Consider the following 22319-nt stretch of genomic DNA (forward strand, 5'->3'; position numbering starts at 1 on the left):
CACAGGATCTTAAAAATCTCCAAGGACAGAGACTTCATAGCCTCCATGGGAAAACTGTTCCAATTCTTAATTATTCTCCTTTTGCTTGTACCTAGTTGGAATCTCTCCTGTTTAATTTATGATGGACATGTACTTCCCCTGACTTGTAAATAGCCTTGGGTACAGAGGAGTCTTGGTGACTGAAACTCATAAGTCTTGGATTTAGAAACAAAGAGAAGGCTGTGAAAAGTTCCATGACTTCATGGGGACTAGCCCCTCTTCTTCCTAAATTTCTTCAAAATCAGAGTCTGAAGGTTGGCTCATTTGGTCATTGGTTGCCAAAATTGGTCTCAGCTGTGCTTAAAAGAGAGATCTACACATTAACAAAGACTGATATTTAATGTGATTTTAATTTAACAGCAAATATGCTGGAAATATTAAACGAAGTATGCACTCAAGATGTAAGCCTTGCCCTTCAAGTGTCCTTTCAGGTGACAAATGTGTTTTGTTATCATCTTGGCACAGAACTGTGGGAGGGTATGGACACCTCAATCACTTACCATGTTTTGTAAGAAGCAGGGGATATGGTGAAGAATCTGTCCAAATGCTGATTCTGAACTTTGATTCACCAAGGATATGGTCTGGGAACCTTGTTGCAACACTCCAGATTTTCCCAGTGTTTGTCTTCGAGTCAAAAGCAGGATAGGCATTTCTTATTCTAAAAGGAATATGATGAGATTATGTCTAAATAGGTATGCATTTCAGGTCTTTTCTGAGAGCAAAACAAAAAATCTACAAGATACTACTGCTAATAATACCCAGTGAGCTGTTAGGAATTGTATTTTGTGCAGAGTGGGAAATTGTAGCAACCCAAACTTTGATTCCATACATTGGTGAAATAACTACACATCAGTCAGCATATAACTAAATCTTTTACTTAGTGGGGAAACCAACAGTAAAATGTTCATGAACTTCACAGAATAACTGCTTAGCTTGACCTCAGTGAAGCCAAAAGGAGTTTAAACATAGACTGCAGTGTACAGTGATGTCAATAACTTGAGCACAGGAGAAATAAGGTGCTCAAATAAGTTTTAACATAAAAAAGACCATAAGCAAATGCACAAACAGCTTCAGCTAGCTGGTCAAAATGACTACAGGAACATGCTTTCTATGCAAAATCTTAAGAAGTTCCTATTTTCACCATGTTCCAGAATCCAGTCTGAAATCCTCATTACTAAAACCCTGGGTGTTCATGTAAATGTCTGTAGAGAGCAATAACTGTTACAGTCACTGAGTTCCTCTGATCTTATATACAACTACCTATAGAATATATTGCTCCTCTTCCTTCCAATTACCAAAGACTTGCAGAAACTAATTCCTCCTGAGGTACCATTTCCTAATGAACAGTGCCCACAGGTATTACAGCTGTCAGCTCAGACTAAACTTGCTTTTTAAGCAAATACACTTTGCAGAGGCAGGTAAGGGTACATATTGAACCAGATGAAGCTTTACATTTCACTAATTGGCCTGAATATTTTAGCAGTAAAAACTCAAACATCCTGTACCCATTCTTTTTTGTTTGTTAGTTCAAGTGGCATTTTGTAACTTCTGAGTTGGAAGCACTTAATCCTGTCTCTGATTACAGCACATTTTGAGCCATAGCTCTTTCACATGTTCTTCATTACTGCATTACCTCCTATTTCAAGACTGCTGCCCAAGGCTCCTAAACAAAAGTATGAACTCCTCTTTTATGCCATGTATTTCTATAGCATGAGAAGGAATAAAAGCTTAGGCTTCCAAATTAATAAGCCAATGAAGCAGCTCATTTCTTATAATGAAAACCAGGGGGCATGATGTTTCAGTGAGGTAGGAAGAAATGGGGCTTGACAATACTTCCAGTACTTGAGATAAATTTATACTCATAGTAAAAAATCATTATAGTACAGAGGCTGCTTTGGCTCCTCCCCTATGTAGTAGATGTCAGCGTATTTTCTTTGCTAGCAAGGCCAACATAAAGTTTTCCCCTATCACCAAATTCACTCTTGTAACCTGTTTCTATATTTCTATTCAGGCTTGGCAAGTTTACTACCCTTTCTACACCATTAAACAATATTAAATAATATACACACATGGGACATGAATCACCTCCTCAACTTACCAGCAATCATTTCAAAACTAAATAAACCTCACCTCCTTCCCTAGCTCCACACTATCCATATTTTAGGATACTCTGGGGACACATATTTGCTTTTTATGTTTTTCAGATAAAAATGCATCCCATTCTGGAAAGTGTTGCTCATTTATAGCCATCTATTGTTTTCAAGTGATTAAAGGACTTCTGGTCTGAGAATGTGGGTGAAATGTGCCCATCAGTAAATTTTGAAAGACCTTCCAGGGCATAACTGAAGTAGTACGCAAGTATTACACGTGGAAAATAGTGTGCTCCTTGCTTTCCATCCTTCAACAACTCAGTGGATGTAGAAAATACTAACATTTATAAAGAGGTGCTACTTCATAGCATTTCAGAATGCGATGTACTTCTCTGCCGTGCAGAGCACATCCTTGAAGTCAGTATGAAATGGAGGAACTCTGCATATTGCAGCACTGAGCCCTGAGACTATCAGCTTGGCATCTTCTGCTATCAAATTCCCTTTCGAATGTATTTTGGAGCCACCTGTAGATGATGGCTAACTATAGCTACACTCATAATTGTAGAAGTAATTTGATAAAGAGATTTTGAAAACTGCTTTACAGTTGTGTACAAAGAAATATTTCAATCATAGAGTGCTACCTGTACAAATATTGCCTAGAGAAAAGCATGATGGCTTTCTATTTGTGCTTCATGCTGGCAGTGCAAGTCTGCTTGACACAGTTTGAATTATACATCCTCCCTCTGATGTATAAAACTACCAGTTATTGAGATTCTTTGGAGTCTGCAGGGCTACTTATTTGGCATGACTGAGTATATTATTTATTTGCAAATTTATGACTTTTTGTCTGTTTGCTGTGACATTTTGTCTTAAGAATGCTTTCCCATATATTCGATAGAAGAAAAGCAAAGGTTCTGATTTTCTTTTTGAGAGGATTTACTAGGGCTGCAAACTAAATGACTTACTGCAAAATAGGAATAGCTTAATTCTATTTATCTTTTTAGCCCTGTAAATAAACTCATTTATTCAGAAAAAAAAATCAATAGAAAACATTTCATATAATTAGAGTGCAAAGTTAAATGCAGAATGTTTGGATATTAAAACGATCTGGAATTAGAAAGGAATTCCTGTCATGTGGAACATGCCTTTATGCATCTGATGTTAGAACTAAGTTGGGGTTCAGAGTGGTGAAGTGTGGAAAAATAGGAAACAGACACGTGAATGAGTATATTTTAAAGCTGACCATCCACCCCATATGAATATATAATATATTCATTGTTACTATGAAGGCAATATCAAACTGTTTTTAAGATTTTTTTTCTTTTTAAAGAAACAGACTTGGCTGACCTTGAATATAGTCAATCCACTGAAGCCTAAATGAAAAAAAAAAAAAAAAGAAAAAAAAAAGAAAAAAAAAAAAGAAAAAAAAAAAAAAAAAAAAAAAAAAAAAAAGCGAAGAAAAAAAAAAGAAAAGCAGCATTCCATTTTCCAGCAAGTTTTCTGGATTGCATTTTTGCAATTTTGCAAACTTGATAGTTTGATCAGTGCATATCTACAAAGGAAAATGAAGCTGCACAGATGGTCTAAAAACTTGTATTTCTTAGTGCTCTTGGATTGCAACACAATTTCTGCTTCCAGAAATGATTACGTTTAAAAAGTTCTGGCCCATTAAGCCACACTATTAACTGCAATAGTAAACAATGATTAAAGGGTGTTTTTGTTGCTTGCTAAGCCTCACTTTTCATCATGAGAGTAAGTAGTAATTCTGTTCTCAAGTCAGTCACTTCCTTCAACTCTCTTTTCCTGCTCTAAGCTAGACAGGTACTAATATTGTCCAAGACAGTTATAGAAAATTAATCTTAAGTACCATGCACCATTGATACCAAAGAGATAAATGTACTTATCACTGATAAAGGGGACAGCTAAGGCAGGAAAAAAATTTGGAATTAACATTCCTTTGTGGATTTTGATCTTTAAACAAAAATTAGGAGCATTCCATATTTTAAGCACATATTGCAATTATGGCACTGTTCAGAAATACAGGGAATTCCTGAACAATTATTATAACCCAGTTCAATTAATATAAATAAATGAAATGTCATAGTTGGCTGAATAAAGTTTTTTTCATTACTTACTTCTCCACTGCATTGCAAAAAGCAACTGTGTTTTCATTACTTCCTTGAATTGCTTCAACCAGCTGGACAGACCAACCTGTAGCCTAAAAATACCAAAATAACACCAGAAGAAACAGAGCTCAGTTATTCAGATAACAGAAGCAGGAAAGCAAAGGGCCAACTTTACACTTGGTTCCATAAGAACCAACATTCATACATTATCAACCCTCCCCTGACTTGATGGAGCTTCAAATAAGCACAAATAACACCGGTTTTACTGCACTCAAAATTCTTTCAGAGAAAAAACAGAGCCAACAAAGCCTCATTTGCCCTGGGTTTAAAAATTCCACCCCCCACCCTCTCAGCTGTGTGCAGAATGTAAGGAATTCCAGACAAAGCTTTCAAAATTTACCTAGTGTCAGAGCCCAGGCAACTCTTAAGTACGGAAGATTTATGCTTCATTTACAAAAGGGAGAGGGGACAAACTGTAGCTTATGTTGCACTGAGTTTTAATCCTTATTTTTTCTGTTTCTGTACTGGAAGGAAGCTCAGCATCCTTTCAAACTCCAATAATCTGTCAAGTAAGTCCCTAAGACAAACAATAAGAAGACAGAGTACTCTGTCTAGCATAAAAAATCCCCAAATATTTCCTCTAAACTTGGAGAACACAGGTCTGAGCCACTATTTTGGGTCGAAGCACCACCTCATCCATTTGTTGTAGTACTCTTCAGTCAGAACACTACCATCAGGGAAAAGCCTAATACTAGTATATCTGCAAGCCCATTTATTGCTGTATATAGAGACACTAACTTTTAAACCCCTCAGAAAGAGAAGCAACTAATGACACATGGCCAGGTTTGTTGAGGTCTGACTAGTGGGGACATTACAACGACAGAATGAAAGCTCAGAAATTACAAATGGTATCTTTTAAAGATACCATTAGTCTTGGGTTTCATTCTATGTAGCATTTTCACTAATCACAATTAGCACAAGTATTAGAAGAAAACTTATGAAACTTAAAGGTAATAAGGGGACATCATCAGTAGAAGGAAAATTCCAAAGTATGGGAGAAAAAAGCACTGGATAACCCTTAGGGTTGGAATAAGAAAGTAAAATTAAATTTAATTATAAAAATTATTAATTCTATGATTCTAAGAAATGCTGAAAATTTGCTGAACCTCCTTCAAAAGACACTGAAAGCATAGCACCACCAGCACCAATTTTTTCCACCTTGGTTGGACACTTATTGTACAATTCATCTCAGTGGACAGTAATAAAGCTGCAGGAGGTTCACTATTTAGAAATTATGAGATATTTGGTAACAGCAATAGTTTCCCAAAATTATGAAGTAAAAAAAAAAACCCACACCACCTCACGACAGCAAAACAAAAACAAAAAAACCATTCCTGACCACTCACATCAGTTTTACAAAAACCTGACATGTTTTACAAAAAGACATGTTGGGTATCCCTAAACTCCAGCTGGAGGAACACAAACCCAAACAAGCTCAGATATACAATTTCTGTTTGTGGGTGAGCTCTAGGGCCTGGAGCAGGATTGCATCTCCCAGAGCACAGCAGCCAAAGTTCCAGCAGTTGCTGTAGCTGGGGTACAAAGGGAACACAGCTCCTGCACTGAGAACTGTGCAGTGATGGTGGAAATGTGCCACAGAGTGAAACCTCCATCACAGGGTGCAGAAACTGGACAGCAGAAACTCTGACTCAGAGGAAGGATGCTGCAGCCCAGGTTTCCCTTAGGATGCTGAGGGATTGTCTTGTGCCTCTCATTTAGAGTGGAGACAGAAGTGGTTTTGCTGGAGGGAGCTGTGGTCTAGATGTGGTGCCAAGGTGCTGGTGAAGAAGCTGCAGAAGGAGAAGAGCCAGAAGAAGGACCTGGAGACTGACAGGGACTCTATACAGCTAAAGACCACCCAATCCCTATGCTCCCAAGGTGGGACAATTTAAGACTTCACAACAGGAGCTCTGAAAGGAGACTCCCTCGGGGGGTAGGCTGGAAACCCACTGCTTCCCGTAACACAAAGAAGTGACTTTTCCATCCACAGTTCTGTCATTACACAGCAGGTCCAGTGCCCAGGATAAAGTGCATGGAAGAAAAAGAAAGTGGATAAATGAATAGCTAAGAAAACTAGACCATAGGTAAGAAAAGAAGAAGCTGGGACATTGCACTGAATGAGACTGAAAATATTAAAAGCAAAACTGCATCAGGGAACTGAGGAATGAGGGATGGAGAGCAACTAAGCAAGGAGAGACCAAGAATGGGAAAGGATGATTGGCCACAAGAACATGGTGTGGATACTCCAGCTCCTGGCAAAGAAGACTGCGATTAACTATTTACTAAAGGAAGGCAAAAAAAGACAGAAAAAGTTGGAAAGAGGACACTCTAAAGCAGGAAACAGAAGTAACACTGGAGTTCTCTGCCTCTATGATTTTTTGCTGGCAGCATTTCTGAGTGAATCCTAATGTCAAATATGCATCCCATGTAGGCTCGTAATAGTCTACACAGAAAAATCAATATACCATTGCTAACTAAAATTAGTTCTAGTGGCACAGGTGTAGGCAAGTGATAAAATCATCAAATTATTTTGGTTGGAAAAGACCTTTAAGATCATAGACTCCAACCATTATCCTAACTCTAGCAACTTCAGTGCTAAACCTTGCTGCTAAGCACCACATCCATACATCTTCTCAACACCTCCAGAGATGGCAATTCAACCACCTCCAGGGGTAGCATGTTCCTGTGTTTGATAATCCTTCCAGTGAAGATTTTTCTTCTCATATCCTATCTAAGCCTCCCCTGGCACAACTTGAGGCCATTTCCTCTTGTCCTGTTGCTTGTTACTAGGGAGAAGAGACCAGCTCCCACCTCACTAAAACCTCCTTTCAGGTACCTGTGGCCTCCTTTTCTCCAGACTAAACAACCCCAGTTCCCTCAGACTCCTCATAAGAATTGTGCTCTAAATCCTTCACAAGCTTCATTGCCCTTCTCTAGCTCCAGAACCTCAATGTGTTCTTATAGTGGGGATCCCAAAACTGAACACAGTATTCAAGCTCTGGGCTCACCAGAGCCGAGTACAGGGGCACCATCAGTTCCTTAGTCCAACTGGCCACACTATTTCTGATACAGGCCAGGATGCTATTGGTCTTCTTGGCCACCTGGGCACACTGCTGGAAAATGTTCAGCAAGATGTCAACCAGCCACCCTCCCCCCCCGATTCTTCTCTGCTGGGCAGCTTTCCCACCATCTACAAATTTCTCACATGATGCTAATCAAGTCTCCTGAACTATCCTTCCCAAACAGGCAGTGTAATTCTCATTTCTGCAGCACCCAAACAGAAATCGTGTGGTCTGATGATTAGACCTGGTAAAGAAGTGGTGAAGAAGAAGTGGGTCTTGTTAGTTACTCTGGAAACATTAGATCCTGAATAACATAGACAGAGCAGCAGTGTAATCTATTGAACATTTTTTAGGCTGTATTTCAATTTTCTTTCTAATATGGAGGAAAAGAAACCTCTTTTCACAGGGATGTTACGAAGGCGGTTTCTTTCGGATTTCTGAACTTGGTGATGACAAAACCAGATTAAATTATTATTTCCTTTATTACACTGGACATATTCATGCAGCTGCATCCCAGAGCATTGATCAGAATGACATTAATGATTTCAGCAATGCAAATATTTCATCTTTCATACCTACTACCTATCTCAATGCTAATCTTCATGTTTCAGTATGCTTTCCATTTCACTTTGTCTGCAGTCTTGGTTCTCATCATCTAATACTCAGATGCACCATTTACTCATCCTGGACCTCATTAATCCAATCTGTGTTCATTCTCTTTCTTCTGCTGCAGTGCTCCACTTTTCCAACCATTCTGACAGTCTCACTTGGCATCAGCCCTGTCACCCTGCAGCCTTTCTTTTCTTTTCCATAACTCACAGTCCAGAAGCAATGAGTTACATCTTTATAGACATTTTTAGCCCCTCCTTCTCTCCATTTACTTTCACTCTTATTTTCCCTTTCTTACCATTTCAAGGTTCAGTTGCCCTGCCCCTTGCCTTGACTTTCTTTCTAGCCTGACACGGCTGCTTCTCCCTGCAGGAATTCCTGTGAGCACACTAACTTTGCTACTACAAATCAGTTCTCTCCTCTCTCTCATTTCTTCCTCTTCTAGCTAAAAAGCTCAAATACTTCCCAGACTTAAATCCTCCCACACATTCAACTGGAGTTGCCTTTGACGCACTCACTTCTCTTCCTTCCTCTATAATTCTCTCCTCCTCCATCACAGAAGTGTTTGTGCCTGTTCTTATAGCCTACTTCCTCTAGCACCTCTGGTTCCCATATCACAATTTAATCTCCTCCTCTGCACTTGTATCCCATTATTTCCTATTTTTCTCATGAAAGGCTTGCTCTTTTCATCATGATGTCAGCATGTTTTAGTTTTCCTGTCATAAGTAAAACGCATAAACAACTTCTTTTCTTGCCATCTATTTATCCCCTCCTCTTTTGTATTCATCCCTTAACTTCCAATATGTGGTGCCCAGGATTAGCCTTGAGAGTTCTTGTCCTCAGATTTATTTTCTCCTGCTGCCTCCCCATCTGGCTGGGTCTACATGTTTACTTCCATAGTTCTCCCTATTCACATACATAGAAACAAGTCAATGACAGAGCTCCTCCCCTTTGTTTATAATAATGTGATTTCTTGAAGTTAAAAAGCAGGAGGTAAAACTAAACTGTCTTAATATTCACAGTGAAGAGGTATCCCCTAGGCTATTTCAAGATTCCTATAATGATTCAGAATGCTAACAAGGACTAGAGGAAAAGGGAGCATTTATCACTTTCTTTTTCCTTCTCTATGTCAGGATTTTGAAAGGAGGAAAATGAGAGATACAACATTAGAGTCATGTCAGTCCCAAAAGACATCGTTAGAAAAAACACAGCAAAACCATGAGCAGAGCTATGAACACCTGATGAAAGGAGGAAAAAAGATAAAGTATTTGCTTAAAAAGGGCAGCTAAAGACAGACTGTATGTCATAAGAACCAGCTTTTTAGAAAATAATTACATATGAACACATAAGTACATGCAGAAGATGGTTAAGGCAGGATATGGTACGTTTCACCTCTCAGGATCAGAATATGTCAGTCAAACTAGACACAGACCCAATAATTTGTGTCAAAAGAAAAACAGATTCAGCATAATGTACTGTTATTTTGGATCTCAGATTTCATATTAGCCCATACAAATTTGTTACCTTGCCTCTTTCAAACACACCTTTTCAAATAGATATCTATACTCACCCCTCTGTGGTAGTTTTATGGTTCAATGATCTATAAAACAAGCCAACTGCAGAATTTTAGACCATAATCTAGATTTTTTTCTGGTGTAAAATGGCAAATTTTTAAGAAACAATCGAGATATTTTATACTAGGCAAAAAACTGGCCCTACTGCTTTAAAATTAAGTCTTTTTTAGTAGGTAAGTTGCAGAAATGTATTGACATTTTAATTATAAATTGGCTAAAACATAAAAAAGGTAGGACACAGATTCTGCCAGTACAAAATCCTCATTAGCTAGCCAGAGTAGGCACCTTCCCTTCAATAGTTGTAGTTTATGGTCTGCTGGGTTCTCTTCTGATGTTAGAATCAAAGAAAAAGGATGCTCAGAGGTTGTCATACTGTACAGAAATCTCATAGAAAATCATGTACTGTTTGTTTCAGGGCATTTTCCTCATAATGGTACAAAAATACTGTGGTACAAAAACACTGCCAAGAAATCAAGTTACACAATTATTGGAAAATATCGCTGACACTTCCCTGCATCTCTAGTAAAGACCAGACAACATCTGAATAAGTAGTCTTGCAGTTGCTATTGGATAGCTGAATTGTAAGACGCAGGACAAAAACTCTCTACATGAGCACAATTTTTGGTTTTGCTCAAACAAAGAAACCTTTTTGTTTGTTTAATTTGTTTTGTTTTTCATCAGGTCTTTAAATAAAGTACTTCTAACCCATGTTTCATCAGTCTGAGCAAATACACAAAATGCAAGGACACAAACAAAAATCAAGAACTTCAAGCACTGTTAATGTGAGAAAACTTAAATACCTCTCTGTCATGTCCAGAGCTGTGGAGCCAGGCAGGACCTATTTCCCATCTTCTGGAAGTGTCAGCTAAGCAGGCTTCCCTGTTTCCACTTCCATCTCTCACTTCTGGTCCAGATGGAGAGTTATCTAAGAAAACGGGACTCCGAGTATCTACACCATCAAAGCCCAGCTGAAAATTCAGATTTCTGTTGCCTCTTTCCACACTTGAACCAAATACATTTGGGACTGGAGTTATACCATTCCCTCTGCAGACTTCCCTCTCTTGATGGTAGGCGTAAGGATCTCCTACAGAGAAGTTTCTGTACTCAGGGAGTAAAGAAGATCTGAAGCCAACTGCTGGTGGCACTGTGCCTTGTTGCCAGTGAGAGTCGGGATTTCCAGGGTAAAGCTCCCCATAAATAACTGGAGGTTGCCCACAAAACTGCTGCTCAGGCACATTCAGACCAAAGACATCTGATGGGAAAAATATTTCTTCATGATGATGAGAATGTGATGAACCATAAAAAAAAAATTCATTGCTGACTTCTTCAACTATTTGGTCAAATCCCAGGCGGACCTCTCTGTCAGAACCAGAATGGCATGTTAGGTAAGATGCAGGATCCCCAGCCTGTCCTTCACAAAATTCATTGTGTGAGAAAGGCACCATCCCAAAGTATGCCATGGATGATTCTTCTGTTTGCTTTTATTAATCCTCACGGATGTCTTACAGAAGTTCCAAGGTCAAGAGAACAATGTTCAGAACTGGAGCTATATACCCCCTAAAATGAAGCACATTATAAAAGTTGAACCAAAAATTATATAATATAATGAAAGCAGTACATGCAGCACTTCTTGGTCTTTTTCTGCTTTAGAGATTTATCCACAGGGTAGACATATGTTCTTTATCTGGAGTTTCAATAATCTTTCACCTGATCCTTATGACCAGACTTTAAAAAAAAAATATATATATATATAATAATAAAAGAAAATTTCTGTATTATTTCCATTATTGTACACTTAAATAGCACAAAATGCTAGAATAAAAAGCAGCCAAGTAGGGAAGATTTGTATTAGTGGTCACTGGCAGTTTCATTCACATCTTCCTCTTTCCCCCCCTTTTACCTCCCTTCCCAAATTCTTTCATCTTCTACTATTTTTTATCCTAATGTAATCAGGTGAAGAAATTTCAAAGAGCTGAGAGGGCATGGATCTCCAATTAATATGCAAAACACTACCACTATCCAAAAGCTTGGATATGGCATATGTAAAGGAAAACAAATACAAATAATTTTACTTCTTTGCTTTTCAAAACATATATAACTTCAAAGCATCAGTAAATATTTAGTAAATATATAAAAAATAAAAAAAAAAGGCAAGGGCCTGAGCTTCTTCAGAAGCTCACCATCATTCATACTGTTACTAGCAAACTTCCTGGTATTATTTAGGCATGTGTCGAGGAGGCTTATGGTTCAGATGGGCAGCATGTACTGGTGACTGCTATCAGTAAGCATCACAGTAACTTCTTTAGGAAGAGAATTTAGTTCTAAAACCAAAATCTGTTTCAAACCACTCACCCTCAAGGCTTTGGCCTGTTTAATTTACTGACATAGATGTAGCCTAAATGACTACACAAATGACCCAGAATAGCAATACTTCATAAAGTACACAGTTGCACTGGGTACTTTATAATATAAAAGAAGTAGAAACATATGATTTAGTAATTCAGTAAAAAATGTATTCCACAGAACGAAAAAAAAGTTAATGTGATAAATGTGTGCTCAAAAATTGCTAAAGCTTAGCCCCCCATATTGCATTTTTCAATATGTCTTCAAGATCTATACTGTATTAGCCCAGATAATTTTGCCTTGCAATAAAAATCTATATTACAACAGAAGGTATTCATCACAACGTTATTTATTTTTGTTTTATTTGAAGTCAAACTCCAGGTGACATGGGCTTCTGTCACCTACAGTGAGGAGCGAGAAGAGAAATGAAACGTTAAATAGGCTGAAATGAAATCTCCAAGTTAGAGGCTGAACTACTCTTTCATGCTCTCAACTTAGTGATTCCACGTGTTGTGTGCTTTGGTTTGCTTTAACCATGTTGGAAGAAAAAAGCATTTATGAGGTAACAGTAAGCTGGAGAGTCAAAATTATGGATATCACTTGGAATGGTACTCTAAGCATGGATTACAGTCTCTGCACCGTTCTCTCAGACTGAATCCTGAAGTTCACTCTGTTTTTAGATTAAGATGACAACCTATTTTTGCAGCAAAAAATAACAATTATAGCAATAATTTTTAATGGAATTGTCCCCATTTACAACTTGCTCTGTTTCTCATTTCTACATTAGTTAAATGAAAAGAAAGAAAACAAGAAAGAAAAGGATGTATCTATTAAATAAAAGAATAACGCCTTTTAGTACTTTTTTCTGTCCTGAAAATTGGAATGTTTCAGGAAAAATGAGATAAAAAATGATTTTTTAATAAGGTTTGGCTACCTGGAGGTCTATAGTAGAGGCACATATTATAATATTTATATATTACATAATATTATTTATGTTACATTATTATGTAATAATATATAATAATAAAGAAACAATTATATCTATGAGAATAAAGATATCAATATATTATGTATTATTAAACAAAATACCTTCCATGCCCTTTCAACTGTTTCTAAAATATTTTCAGCTTCTGAAACATAAACAGCTTGTTTCTAATGACACATAAATATCTAATACCCAACCTTGCTTATTTATCACTAATGCTTCTGTGTAGAATCCCACATTTCTCTCACAGATATTCACATACATAGAGCCCAGCTCCACCTACCTGTGTATGAATGTTTACCCCTCCTACACTCTTCATAATGATCATAAGAAGCACTGCATTCCTGGTGGTCTTTAAAAGCAGACAGTTCACATATAGTGCCAAAGGCTGTCTGTACACCCCCTGTTCTCCTCACCATGCAGAGGGGCTCCTCTCCCAGCCTCAATGACAGCAGAGGGAGAGCCTTGCAAGGAGCAGGCACTTGTACAGCACCAGTTGTAGCACTGCATCTCTTTCATATAGGCTTGCAATGAAAACTAACCATTTAGACTGGAAACTCAGCATTTCAGTGTTGTAAATCTCTATGGGTTAAGTGCTACCTGGTAGCTTTGTTAGCAAGATGAGGCTCTGTGTTTGGACAAACTCCTTACCCTTTTCTGAACAGCAAACAGTCTCCATGAAAGTATCTGGCCCTTTGCCAGCCACTATTACCCATTTGAATCACTCGAAGTGCATTGGTAACACTCAATTTTCAAAAATCATTAGTGTGGCAACATTTAGAATACATATTTTTCAAAAAACAGAAAACAAAACAAGGATTGAGTTTTCAGGTTAATTTTCTTTGCTTCCCAGTTTCTGAATTTTGGAGCATTTGAATTTTTCTCCTACAGCTAAGAAGTCCTCCTTTTTCTTTTAAATGACATCCGTGTTTTCACATAATCCTGTGGCTATGAGAGCAGAGGTCTTCAGGGACAACAACTACTGTAAAATATTCACTACTAATCAGGACATTCAACAGCATCACACAAATGCTCACAATGTTGTAGCTGCTGTCCAAGCACATAAAAACACTTTCTTTACTTCAGCATGCATATGCATTCTATTACAAAACCTTGATAAACTGTAGGGCTCAATTTTACCTCTTCCTGTAGCCCAGGAGGAGACAATTGGGCTGCTTGCTAAGCGATAAGAATATTTGTTGCAACCTCTTACCTGAAACACATCATTTGTCAGAAGAGAATTCAGTCTCCTACAGTTTCACAGGCACATTCAGATGACCTATGTGCTTTCAGTATGAAGGGGGTGTAACTTTTTTGTCAGAAGCTTTCTTTCCTGTTGAACTGGTTTAATGCTGTAATAATTCTTTCCCACGTCTCCCTCCAGGGAAATTCTGAACAACCCTAATAATAAAAAGGTAACACCTCATCTCCTCTTTCTCAATTTGGGAACCCTTTTTTTTTTTTTTTTTTTTTTTTGTATCAAACATGCTTAAAATAACAAGACGACTTCTCCAAGGGAAAGACCAGCCTCTTAGAAAGACTTTTGCACAAGTGCAGGATTCAGAAATTTTACTCCCTCTTCATGCAGCTTCCTTCTACCTTTCTACCTGGCAGTGTGCACTTTGAAAGGAGCTTTTAGCTGTGCTTACAGAAGGGGACAGTACAAATTTCCTTTGGCAGAGAGGCTTTCTGGTTTTCATTCCTCGCTATGTGGAATTGGGGAAATGAGGAAAGACTCTCCCTTACGCTGGTGTATTTTCCAGAGGCTGATGAAGCTTTGCTCCTCTGCTAAGGGCCTGCTGAAGAGCTGGAGTAAATGCAACACTGGTCAGAAACATCCTCCTAGACCTTAAGGAGCCCAGGATCCTCCATAAAAGGAGCAGCAGGGGCGGTTTCATGCAGGACATTGAGGGTGTTCCCTCAGGGACCATTTGTCTCTACTCTTCATACCATTCCTTAAAAAGGTATAAATTGTTCCACTGAAGTAGATCTTCAGGATTCACACAAAAGCCCTCCATCCAAGTCTCCTAGTCTAAAGTCCAAGGTTGTAACCAGCAGGAAATTAGTAAAGAACTTGTGAGGGTGTCAGTATCAACAAAACAGTATTTGTTATACAAAGCCACGCAGTAAAACTGAACAGATTATGATAACGCATTTAAAGTTAATAATTAGAGCTCAGATATCATATATCTGATAAACTGAATGAAGTAATGATTTGATAAAGCATTACAGGGAAAACCCTGACCTTCAAAGTATAGCAAAAAGCTGTTAATGATGTCATGGTGATTTACAAGCAGCTAGCCAAGGACAAAACTTACTTCACTTGGTGAAAGGTGATACATTTTTTCCCATATATTCTCCAGCCCTTAAAATGTCAGCTTGCTCCACAAACTCTTTGGTGGCATTATTATTATTGCCAGTGATTACTGTGAAGCGATCCTGAGAGAGAGCACCACACAGACTTTAGGAGCTGCCATTTCTGAGGTTATGGCAGCGATGTTGCTTTGTCCCACGGTGATTGGACAGAGTAAAAGGAGGAGGATCAAGACAAGAAAGGAAATACTCATGGAAAGAGCACGTATTCCCAAGCAAACACAGAAGGCTTTACACATAAAATAAATTTAGCTGGGACATGTGTGTTCCCCCCCCCTTCCAGGTGGTTAAAGTTTTTCCTTTGGAAACTCTGAACATTATCAGGATTTTATGAGGCTTTTAGGGTCTGTTTCCCATCTGAGTAGTAGACAGGAAACTGCTGACTCATTTTCTACCCTCATTCCTCCCAGAACTACCAAGGATGGTCTCCTCCTCTTTTGCTGGCTTGTGGGACGAAACCTTTAGAGACAAAGAAAACTCTATACTCCCCGGGATGCCTCCTTTCCTTCTTTTAGATACTCTCGGTACTCCACCAACTGGCAGGAGCCTAGATTTCACTCAGATGAAAAAATCACCATGTATTTCATTTAGACATGTGTGAGTGTGTCTGATAAAAAACCGAGGGTAAAAAGCTGGCAAAGTAATCACCGTAACACACCCCAAGATGAAACACGGCATCTTCAGCAGGCTTTTGCTCTCACTGTTGCTTCACGCAGAGTTTGGAGCTTTCCCAGATCGTACCCTTACATCTGAAGCCTTGAGGCTTTGAGTAATAACAGGCTTGCCAAGGGAATGCAGCAAAGGGTTTCAGCAATACGTGGGGCCAGAAAACAGGCTGAACACAGAGCCGGTGAGCAAACAGCTCCATTTCGTAACAGCTCCAGCCATCTGTGTTGCTATTCTCCAGTGCCACCTACTGTCATTTCCCTAAAAGAACAGAGATCACGGTGTCAAGCACAGTGGCAATTAAGCTTGATGTCTGGCTGCACAGAATGCCATCATATCCATCATCATCATCACAGAAGGTTGCCCCTTGTGGGAAAGACTCGTGATTTTTGAGGTCCTGTCTGAAGATGGTGTGGCACTGCTTCTTCTAGATCAGTGCTCCAAAGCACTGCTGCACTAAAGCAATGACAAAGGACCAGCTACATGGGTACAACAGAGTTTTTCCATGGGCTGGTGTAAACAAAGTGATCAGTGTCAAGATTTTTGTTCTTTTTAAGCAGCAGATGAATGAGAATTCTGGTACAAAAAGATGTTAAGATCTGTGGGTTTTCTTACAACAGGTCCTGTAAGGTTCATCAAGCAGGGATTGTGCCTTCCTGCTTCTGTAGTAAAACCAAGCAGAGTAGATGCTGCTGGGGAGAGAAGTTAAAAGTTACAAAAAATACAAAACAGTGGCTGAATACTGTCAAATGATTTACTGGATAGGGAGACATTTTCTGTAAAGGGCAAAAGGTCTTTTCAATTCTGAAAACACTCTCACTCTGTTTACTCACACAGAACAAGTCAGGGAAAGGACAGAGAGAAAAGGGAGAAGGAGAAAGTAAAGTTTTCACTTCTCAAGGGAAAATAAATAGAAAACATTTTTTTTCTACATAGAAAAATATTTTCACAGGCTCTGCTAACACCTACATATCCTTTACAAAGTTACTAAGTTACCAACACCCTCTTGAGCTTTGAAATACTTCTTGTGAAAGATCAACCTCCACAGTCTGCAAGCACAGACAGCAAAGCTAGCCATGACTAAACGTAGACTATGGATTTTAATCTCTCTTTTTATTTGAACATCTTTTGTACTTTGATCCTCTAAAAGGAACAACACACATTACCAGAGAGTTGTTTTTTTTTATGGCATACGCAATTACTTTACAGCTTTTAAAAAATCAAATTGCTGAGAAAATTAAATGCTGAAAGAGAGAATAGTCTTACCACAACCACTGTAAAATATGGAGTTAAAACAAGCAGGTAGATTTTTATTTCTCTATGCACACATGTACACACACATTCTCATATATGTATGTTTATAAATATGTGTATGTAACATCCATGTATACTCATACATACATGTGTGCATACTTACATGTTTATATAAATGTTTATCTAAAAAACCCTAATATATGTGGTATTCATACATATTAATGCCTAATAAATCCTAAGTGACCCAAGAAAAGAGTTCAAATGCTTTAGCCAACAGTTTTAGCTGAAAGTCAAACATCCCAATTCTGACGAGTGCTTAAAGCAACGCTTTTGCTCATACAGCCTTATAAATTTTACTTTGTGATGTTTTCTTTCATTTTTCTTACCTTCTGTGATCTTTTTCTTGTTTTCCTATGTTATTCTTTTCGTCTCCCCCGTCCAGAGTGCCTGCTCAAGGGCTTCTGTGAAATCCAGCTTTGTCATATCAGTATATTCAATGGGGTGTGTTGACCTTCCAGAAACTGTTCATATCACGGACTCTACAAATATAAAACCACAATCTTGTGATACCAGCACACTGGTACGACAGGGTCCCCAGCTGCTACAATAGTTTTTTACTTATGGAAAATTTAATGAGCAAGCTCACTTTTCTAAGATCCCCTCCTGTTCCATGTTGTGGTTCACAGGGGCTCTACAGGAATGCAAGAGCAGAGGGAGAGCAGAGAACACCCCAAAGCACAGAGCTCACCCACTCTGGGGGCCCTGAGCCAGGGTGACAGAGCCAGAGTGACTTTGCCACTGTTGCCTGGCCATGCTGCCTTAGAGGGCTGTTAATATTATGATTGGCTTGAAGGCAATCTAACTTAGGAGATGAATTTACAGCCATACTTAAGCAACTACATAAGAGATAAAAGGAAATGGTAATAAACTTCATAGAATAGCTTGAGTTGGAGGGGGCCTCAAAGATTATCTTGTTCTAACCCCCCCTGTATAGACAGGGACACCTCCCACCAGACCAGGTTGCTCCAAACCCCATCCAACCTGGCCTTGAACACTTCCAGGGAGGGGGCAGCCACAACTTCCCTGGGCAAACTCTGCCAGTGTCTCACCACCCTCTCAGGGAGGAATTTCTTCCTAATGCCTAGCCTAGGTCTACCCTCTCCCAGCTTAAAGCCATTACACCTGGCCCTATAGTCCCATGCCTTTGTAAAAAGTCTCTCCCCAGCTTACTTCTAGGCTCCTAAAGACCCACTTGCACTCCTTAAGTCATCAAGTGAAAAATAATACTAGAAGAAATGGGCTGAAGTTGCACCAGGGGAGGTTTAGACTGGATATGAGGAAGAATTCTTTACTGAGAGAGTAGTTAGACATTGGAATGGGCTGGCCAGGGAGGTGATGGAATCACCATCCTTAGAAGTATTTAAAAACCATATATATGAGGCACTTCAGGACATGTTGTAATGGGTGATACAGATATTGATATTTATATTTTATTGGGGGTGGGGGTGTTGACAGTTGGACACAGTGCTATTAGACATCTTTTCCAACTGTGACAATTCTGTGATTCCAGTTCCTTGTTGGGTTTTGCTGTGAGTGGATCTTTGGCTCACATGGCGTGTCAGCTCAGTGGTTTGTTCAGTATTCAGGTGAAGTAGGGAACTGAATCCTTTTATTTTATTGATGCCAGGAGTGCCTTCAGTGAAACCAGCAAAATTACAAAGCCTTATGTCGGGTTTATACTATAAGCCAGTATACATGATACTATAAGCTATTATATAGTCTAAACCTAGTGTAACATCTGAATAAGCTCCACTATCTTTATCAAAGAAAATAATTAATACCTGTTTAAGTATAAAAATACAGGCACCTAAAGCCAAAACAATAGTTTACTTACACACTGTCAGCCTTGTTTTAATTTCCCTTTCCACAAGGATGTTTTGCTTACATTTGCAATAGTGCACATATTGCAATACTACAGCATCTTAAATGGTGCTGTATTTCTGAATTTTCATTGAAATTCTTGCACATGGGCAGCTTCTTACATATTTCTACTGACTTGAATTTTACCGTTGTAATTGCTCACAGTACGATTCAAAATATTTGCTTTAAAAAACCCTACAACAATAATCAAAAATATAGAAAAACCAAACATATGGCTTCTACAAAAAAACAGTTTGTGGTTGTGTATATAATTTTTGAAGCAACTGAACAGCATTCCTTCTATACAATTCAAGGTATAAAGCATCTGCTTAGATAGCTAATTTGGCTGCATCCTTAGGTTGCCTATGCATGCCAGCAAAGCATTCATTACTGTTTTCATTAAAACTTTACCTGCAGCATGAAAGCCCAGAGTAATTTACTGGAGCTTTCAAATAAACAGTGCAAAGACACTGCTTACCTGAAGTAAAAAAACATTTTTGCAAACTGCTACATGGAAACTGAGCTCACAGCAGCTCCCCACAGCAAAAGGACTGGTCCATCAGTGACTGGGTAGCAAAGACACACTTGCAGTGCTGAGAATCCAGCTTCATCTATCACCCCAAAGTACCTTCCCTATCAAGGGTACCCATACAGATTATCCTTGCAACAGCAACTGTTCCCTGCTGTGTCAAATCCTGTACTATCCTGCTGATGGTTTTGCTAATGTTTTTTATGTTTTATGAACCACAGGAGCAATAGGGAAGAAGGTGTTCACTGGTCCTGTAGGATTAAACAGGTGAGGTGAGCCCACTGGGGCTTGGCAAGATACTCACACTGTAGCACTTCCACAGCAAAAAATGTACACCCTGCTCAGAGATACCAAAGGTATTAATTTCACTGTAGTTGCTGTGACTTAGATGTCTGTTCTACCTTCCACTGTTTTGGGCAGGCCAGCCTGGCCTTCTTGTTCCTATGGCCTCCCCAGCCTTGCTCTGTCTTCCTCTGAAGTGCAGAAATAAATTGCTGGCAAGAAGGAAGCCAGCAGCATGGTGTTTCACATCAGAGGTGAGCACAACACATGTACAGTCAGGGGGAACCGTGAGGCCCAGGGCAGGGAGGGCAAGAGAAAATTGTGCTGAAGTAGGGACACCCCATGGGAAGATAAGGAAGAGGAGTCAGTATCCATGCACAATGGTTTCTACAGGTGGCTGGTTTCTTCCAGGAACATGTTCCCAGCTCACAGTAAGATCGGATCACCTGGCAAGTTTAGTCTTAGGAAAGGAAGAGAGAAAAGCAAGAGAGAGCTCTACTCATCCCCACTCATTTAACAGCCCATGGAAATCCTATATACAAAAAGTTGTCTCTACACAGATAGTCATGTCCTGGTGCTTTGGAGTAAAGGGTGGCTACCAGAAAAGCAACAAATAGTACTATCCATCACCATAGCCTATGAGTTGGCCAAAACCACTATGAACTAAAGCCATGAATGCAGACAGGGAGAGATAAACTTTTCACCACATTTGCCAGGAAAGTGAAAACACAGGAAGTTTTAGGGTTAGATATATTCCCTACATTGAGCACCAAACTACACCTGGTTCACTTCGTTCTCCTTTAAGGTTCATGCAAAACAAGAAACCATGGTTTAGAAGAAGCTTTAGACAGATGGCAGTGACCCAGTTCTAAAGAGAACCACAGGCAGCACAACCATCTCTCTTCTTTCCCAAGGAAGCGAGTCTTTCCCAAAGATCTGGAATTTACCAGATCCATCTGATTCCAACCACGAGAACACCAGACTGCTCTTTCCAGTTCTGGCAGCATCAGTGTGGGAGCTGCCCTGATGCAAAGCCCCAAGCCTCAGACATCTGACTGCAAGCCTGCAGTGTTCAGGTTGAACGTGAGCCAAGAGAATGCCTAAAAATACATGAATACAGAACAAACTGATTTCAGTATTCACTAGGGGCTGGTTGTTTTTTGGACAAGGAGGGGAGAGAAGTTCCAGAATGTAAAACAGCAATTTCATTCTGAAATATTGAGAATTGAGACTATATTGAAAGCTGAAAAAATACTGAGAGTTGAGAAAATATTGAGAATATGCTGAGAGTCGAGAAAATAAGCATGGTTTATTGTGATATCAAAATAAACCTCAATCAAAGGACCCACTAAATCTGCACTTACTTCTGACTGCCTCAATTAACTGTCCCATAATCTATATTATAGCAGCAAGTCCAGAAAAAAAATCCAGTCAGTTTAGACTGAGGCTGGAGCCCACTCTTTACACGTTTTTCATGTCTGTTGCAGACTAGTAATAGCTATCTCATTCTTGGCTTCATCCGTCACCTTTCACATCCTTGATTCAAACTGAGGTATGCAAACTTCATTTGCTATCAGGCTATGAAGAACCCTATTGTAACTAGGATATGGTTTTCTTAGATGTAAATGCACATACACATGCAAAGTAGAAAGGGCTTTGATATTGAGATTTTTTCCCCTGAGGTTCAAGTATTTTATCATTTTAATAATATTCCATTTTCCTGATGCACTCACTTCTAAAACATCTTTTGTATTAGCTCAAAGCATTATAATTCCTTTAAAATTCCTCTGGAGGGCACTGTTACCATAACTATACAATTAGCTACAGATGGATGTAATAAGAGATAAACACTAAATAGCCTTGTTGGCAGGAGGCAAAGTGTCTTTTAACCAAGACAGCTTCTTTACTGCTGCCTGGGTTTTTACTTTGCTTTAGAGGATATGGGAAATCCTAGCTACAAAGGGAAAGTGAATTTAGAAAATATTATTGCGGAGGTTTGACTTGCAAAAAGGTGGTGTGGGTTTGGGTTTTTTATTTTTCCAGTCATCTTTGTCATCAAATACAGAAATTTTGTATATCTTTAAAAGGGTTTGCAAAAGTGATATTCTCAAGGCACGGCGTGATTTGTAACAGTTTGGATTAGGAAAGGATGAAGGAACTGATTATCTTGCAGACCTTTCCTGTTCTCTGTGGTCACTCCTATACACTTGAGGATGGACTGGACACTATGAGACCTGTATTCCACTCCTCACGGGAGCTGCCCTGTTCCACAGTGCAAAGAAAAGTTATTTATTCCTCCAGGATTTAGAAAAGCCTGTCCAACAAGAAGAGAGAGAAGGATATATTGGAAATAGGAAAGAGACTGTGCTATCCCCGGATCTCTTGGTAGTTGCATGTTTTTCAGAAA

General features: G+C 39.1%; 1 protein-coding gene across 7 annotated transcripts in view; it reads right to left on the reverse strand.

Moving 5' to 3' along the window:
• The window catches only part of PIK3C2G (phosphatidylinositol-4-phosphate 3-kinase catalytic subunit type 2 gamma), a 203336-nt gene extending 185694 nt beyond the window's left edge, over positions 1–17642 (reverse strand). For all 7 annotated transcript variants that reach the window (XR_003988979.1, XM_030469369.1, XM_030469368.1 and 4 more), the window contains exons 1-4: positions 17568–17642; positions 10361–11117; positions 4265–4347; positions 540–697 (exon numbers count right to left, since the gene is read on the reverse strand). Coding sequence is in view for 6 of the 7 variants with exons in the window: in XM_030469369.1 (XP_030325229.1) it covers positions 540–697; positions 4265–4347; positions 10361–11020 (901 nt within the window). In the remaining variant the exon portion in view is untranslated. The remainder of the gene's footprint in view (positions 1–539; positions 698–4264; positions 4348–10360; positions 11118–17567) is intronic.
• Between the last annotated feature and the right edge of the window lie 4677 nt (positions 17643–22319).

Source organism: Calypte anna, chromosome 1, assembly GCF_003957555.1.
Source record: "Calypte anna isolate BGI_N300 chromosome 1, bCalAnn1_v1.p, whole genome shotgun sequence".
Classification (NCBI taxonomy): Eukaryota; Metazoa; Chordata; class Aves; order Apodiformes; family Trochilidae; genus Calypte; species Calypte anna.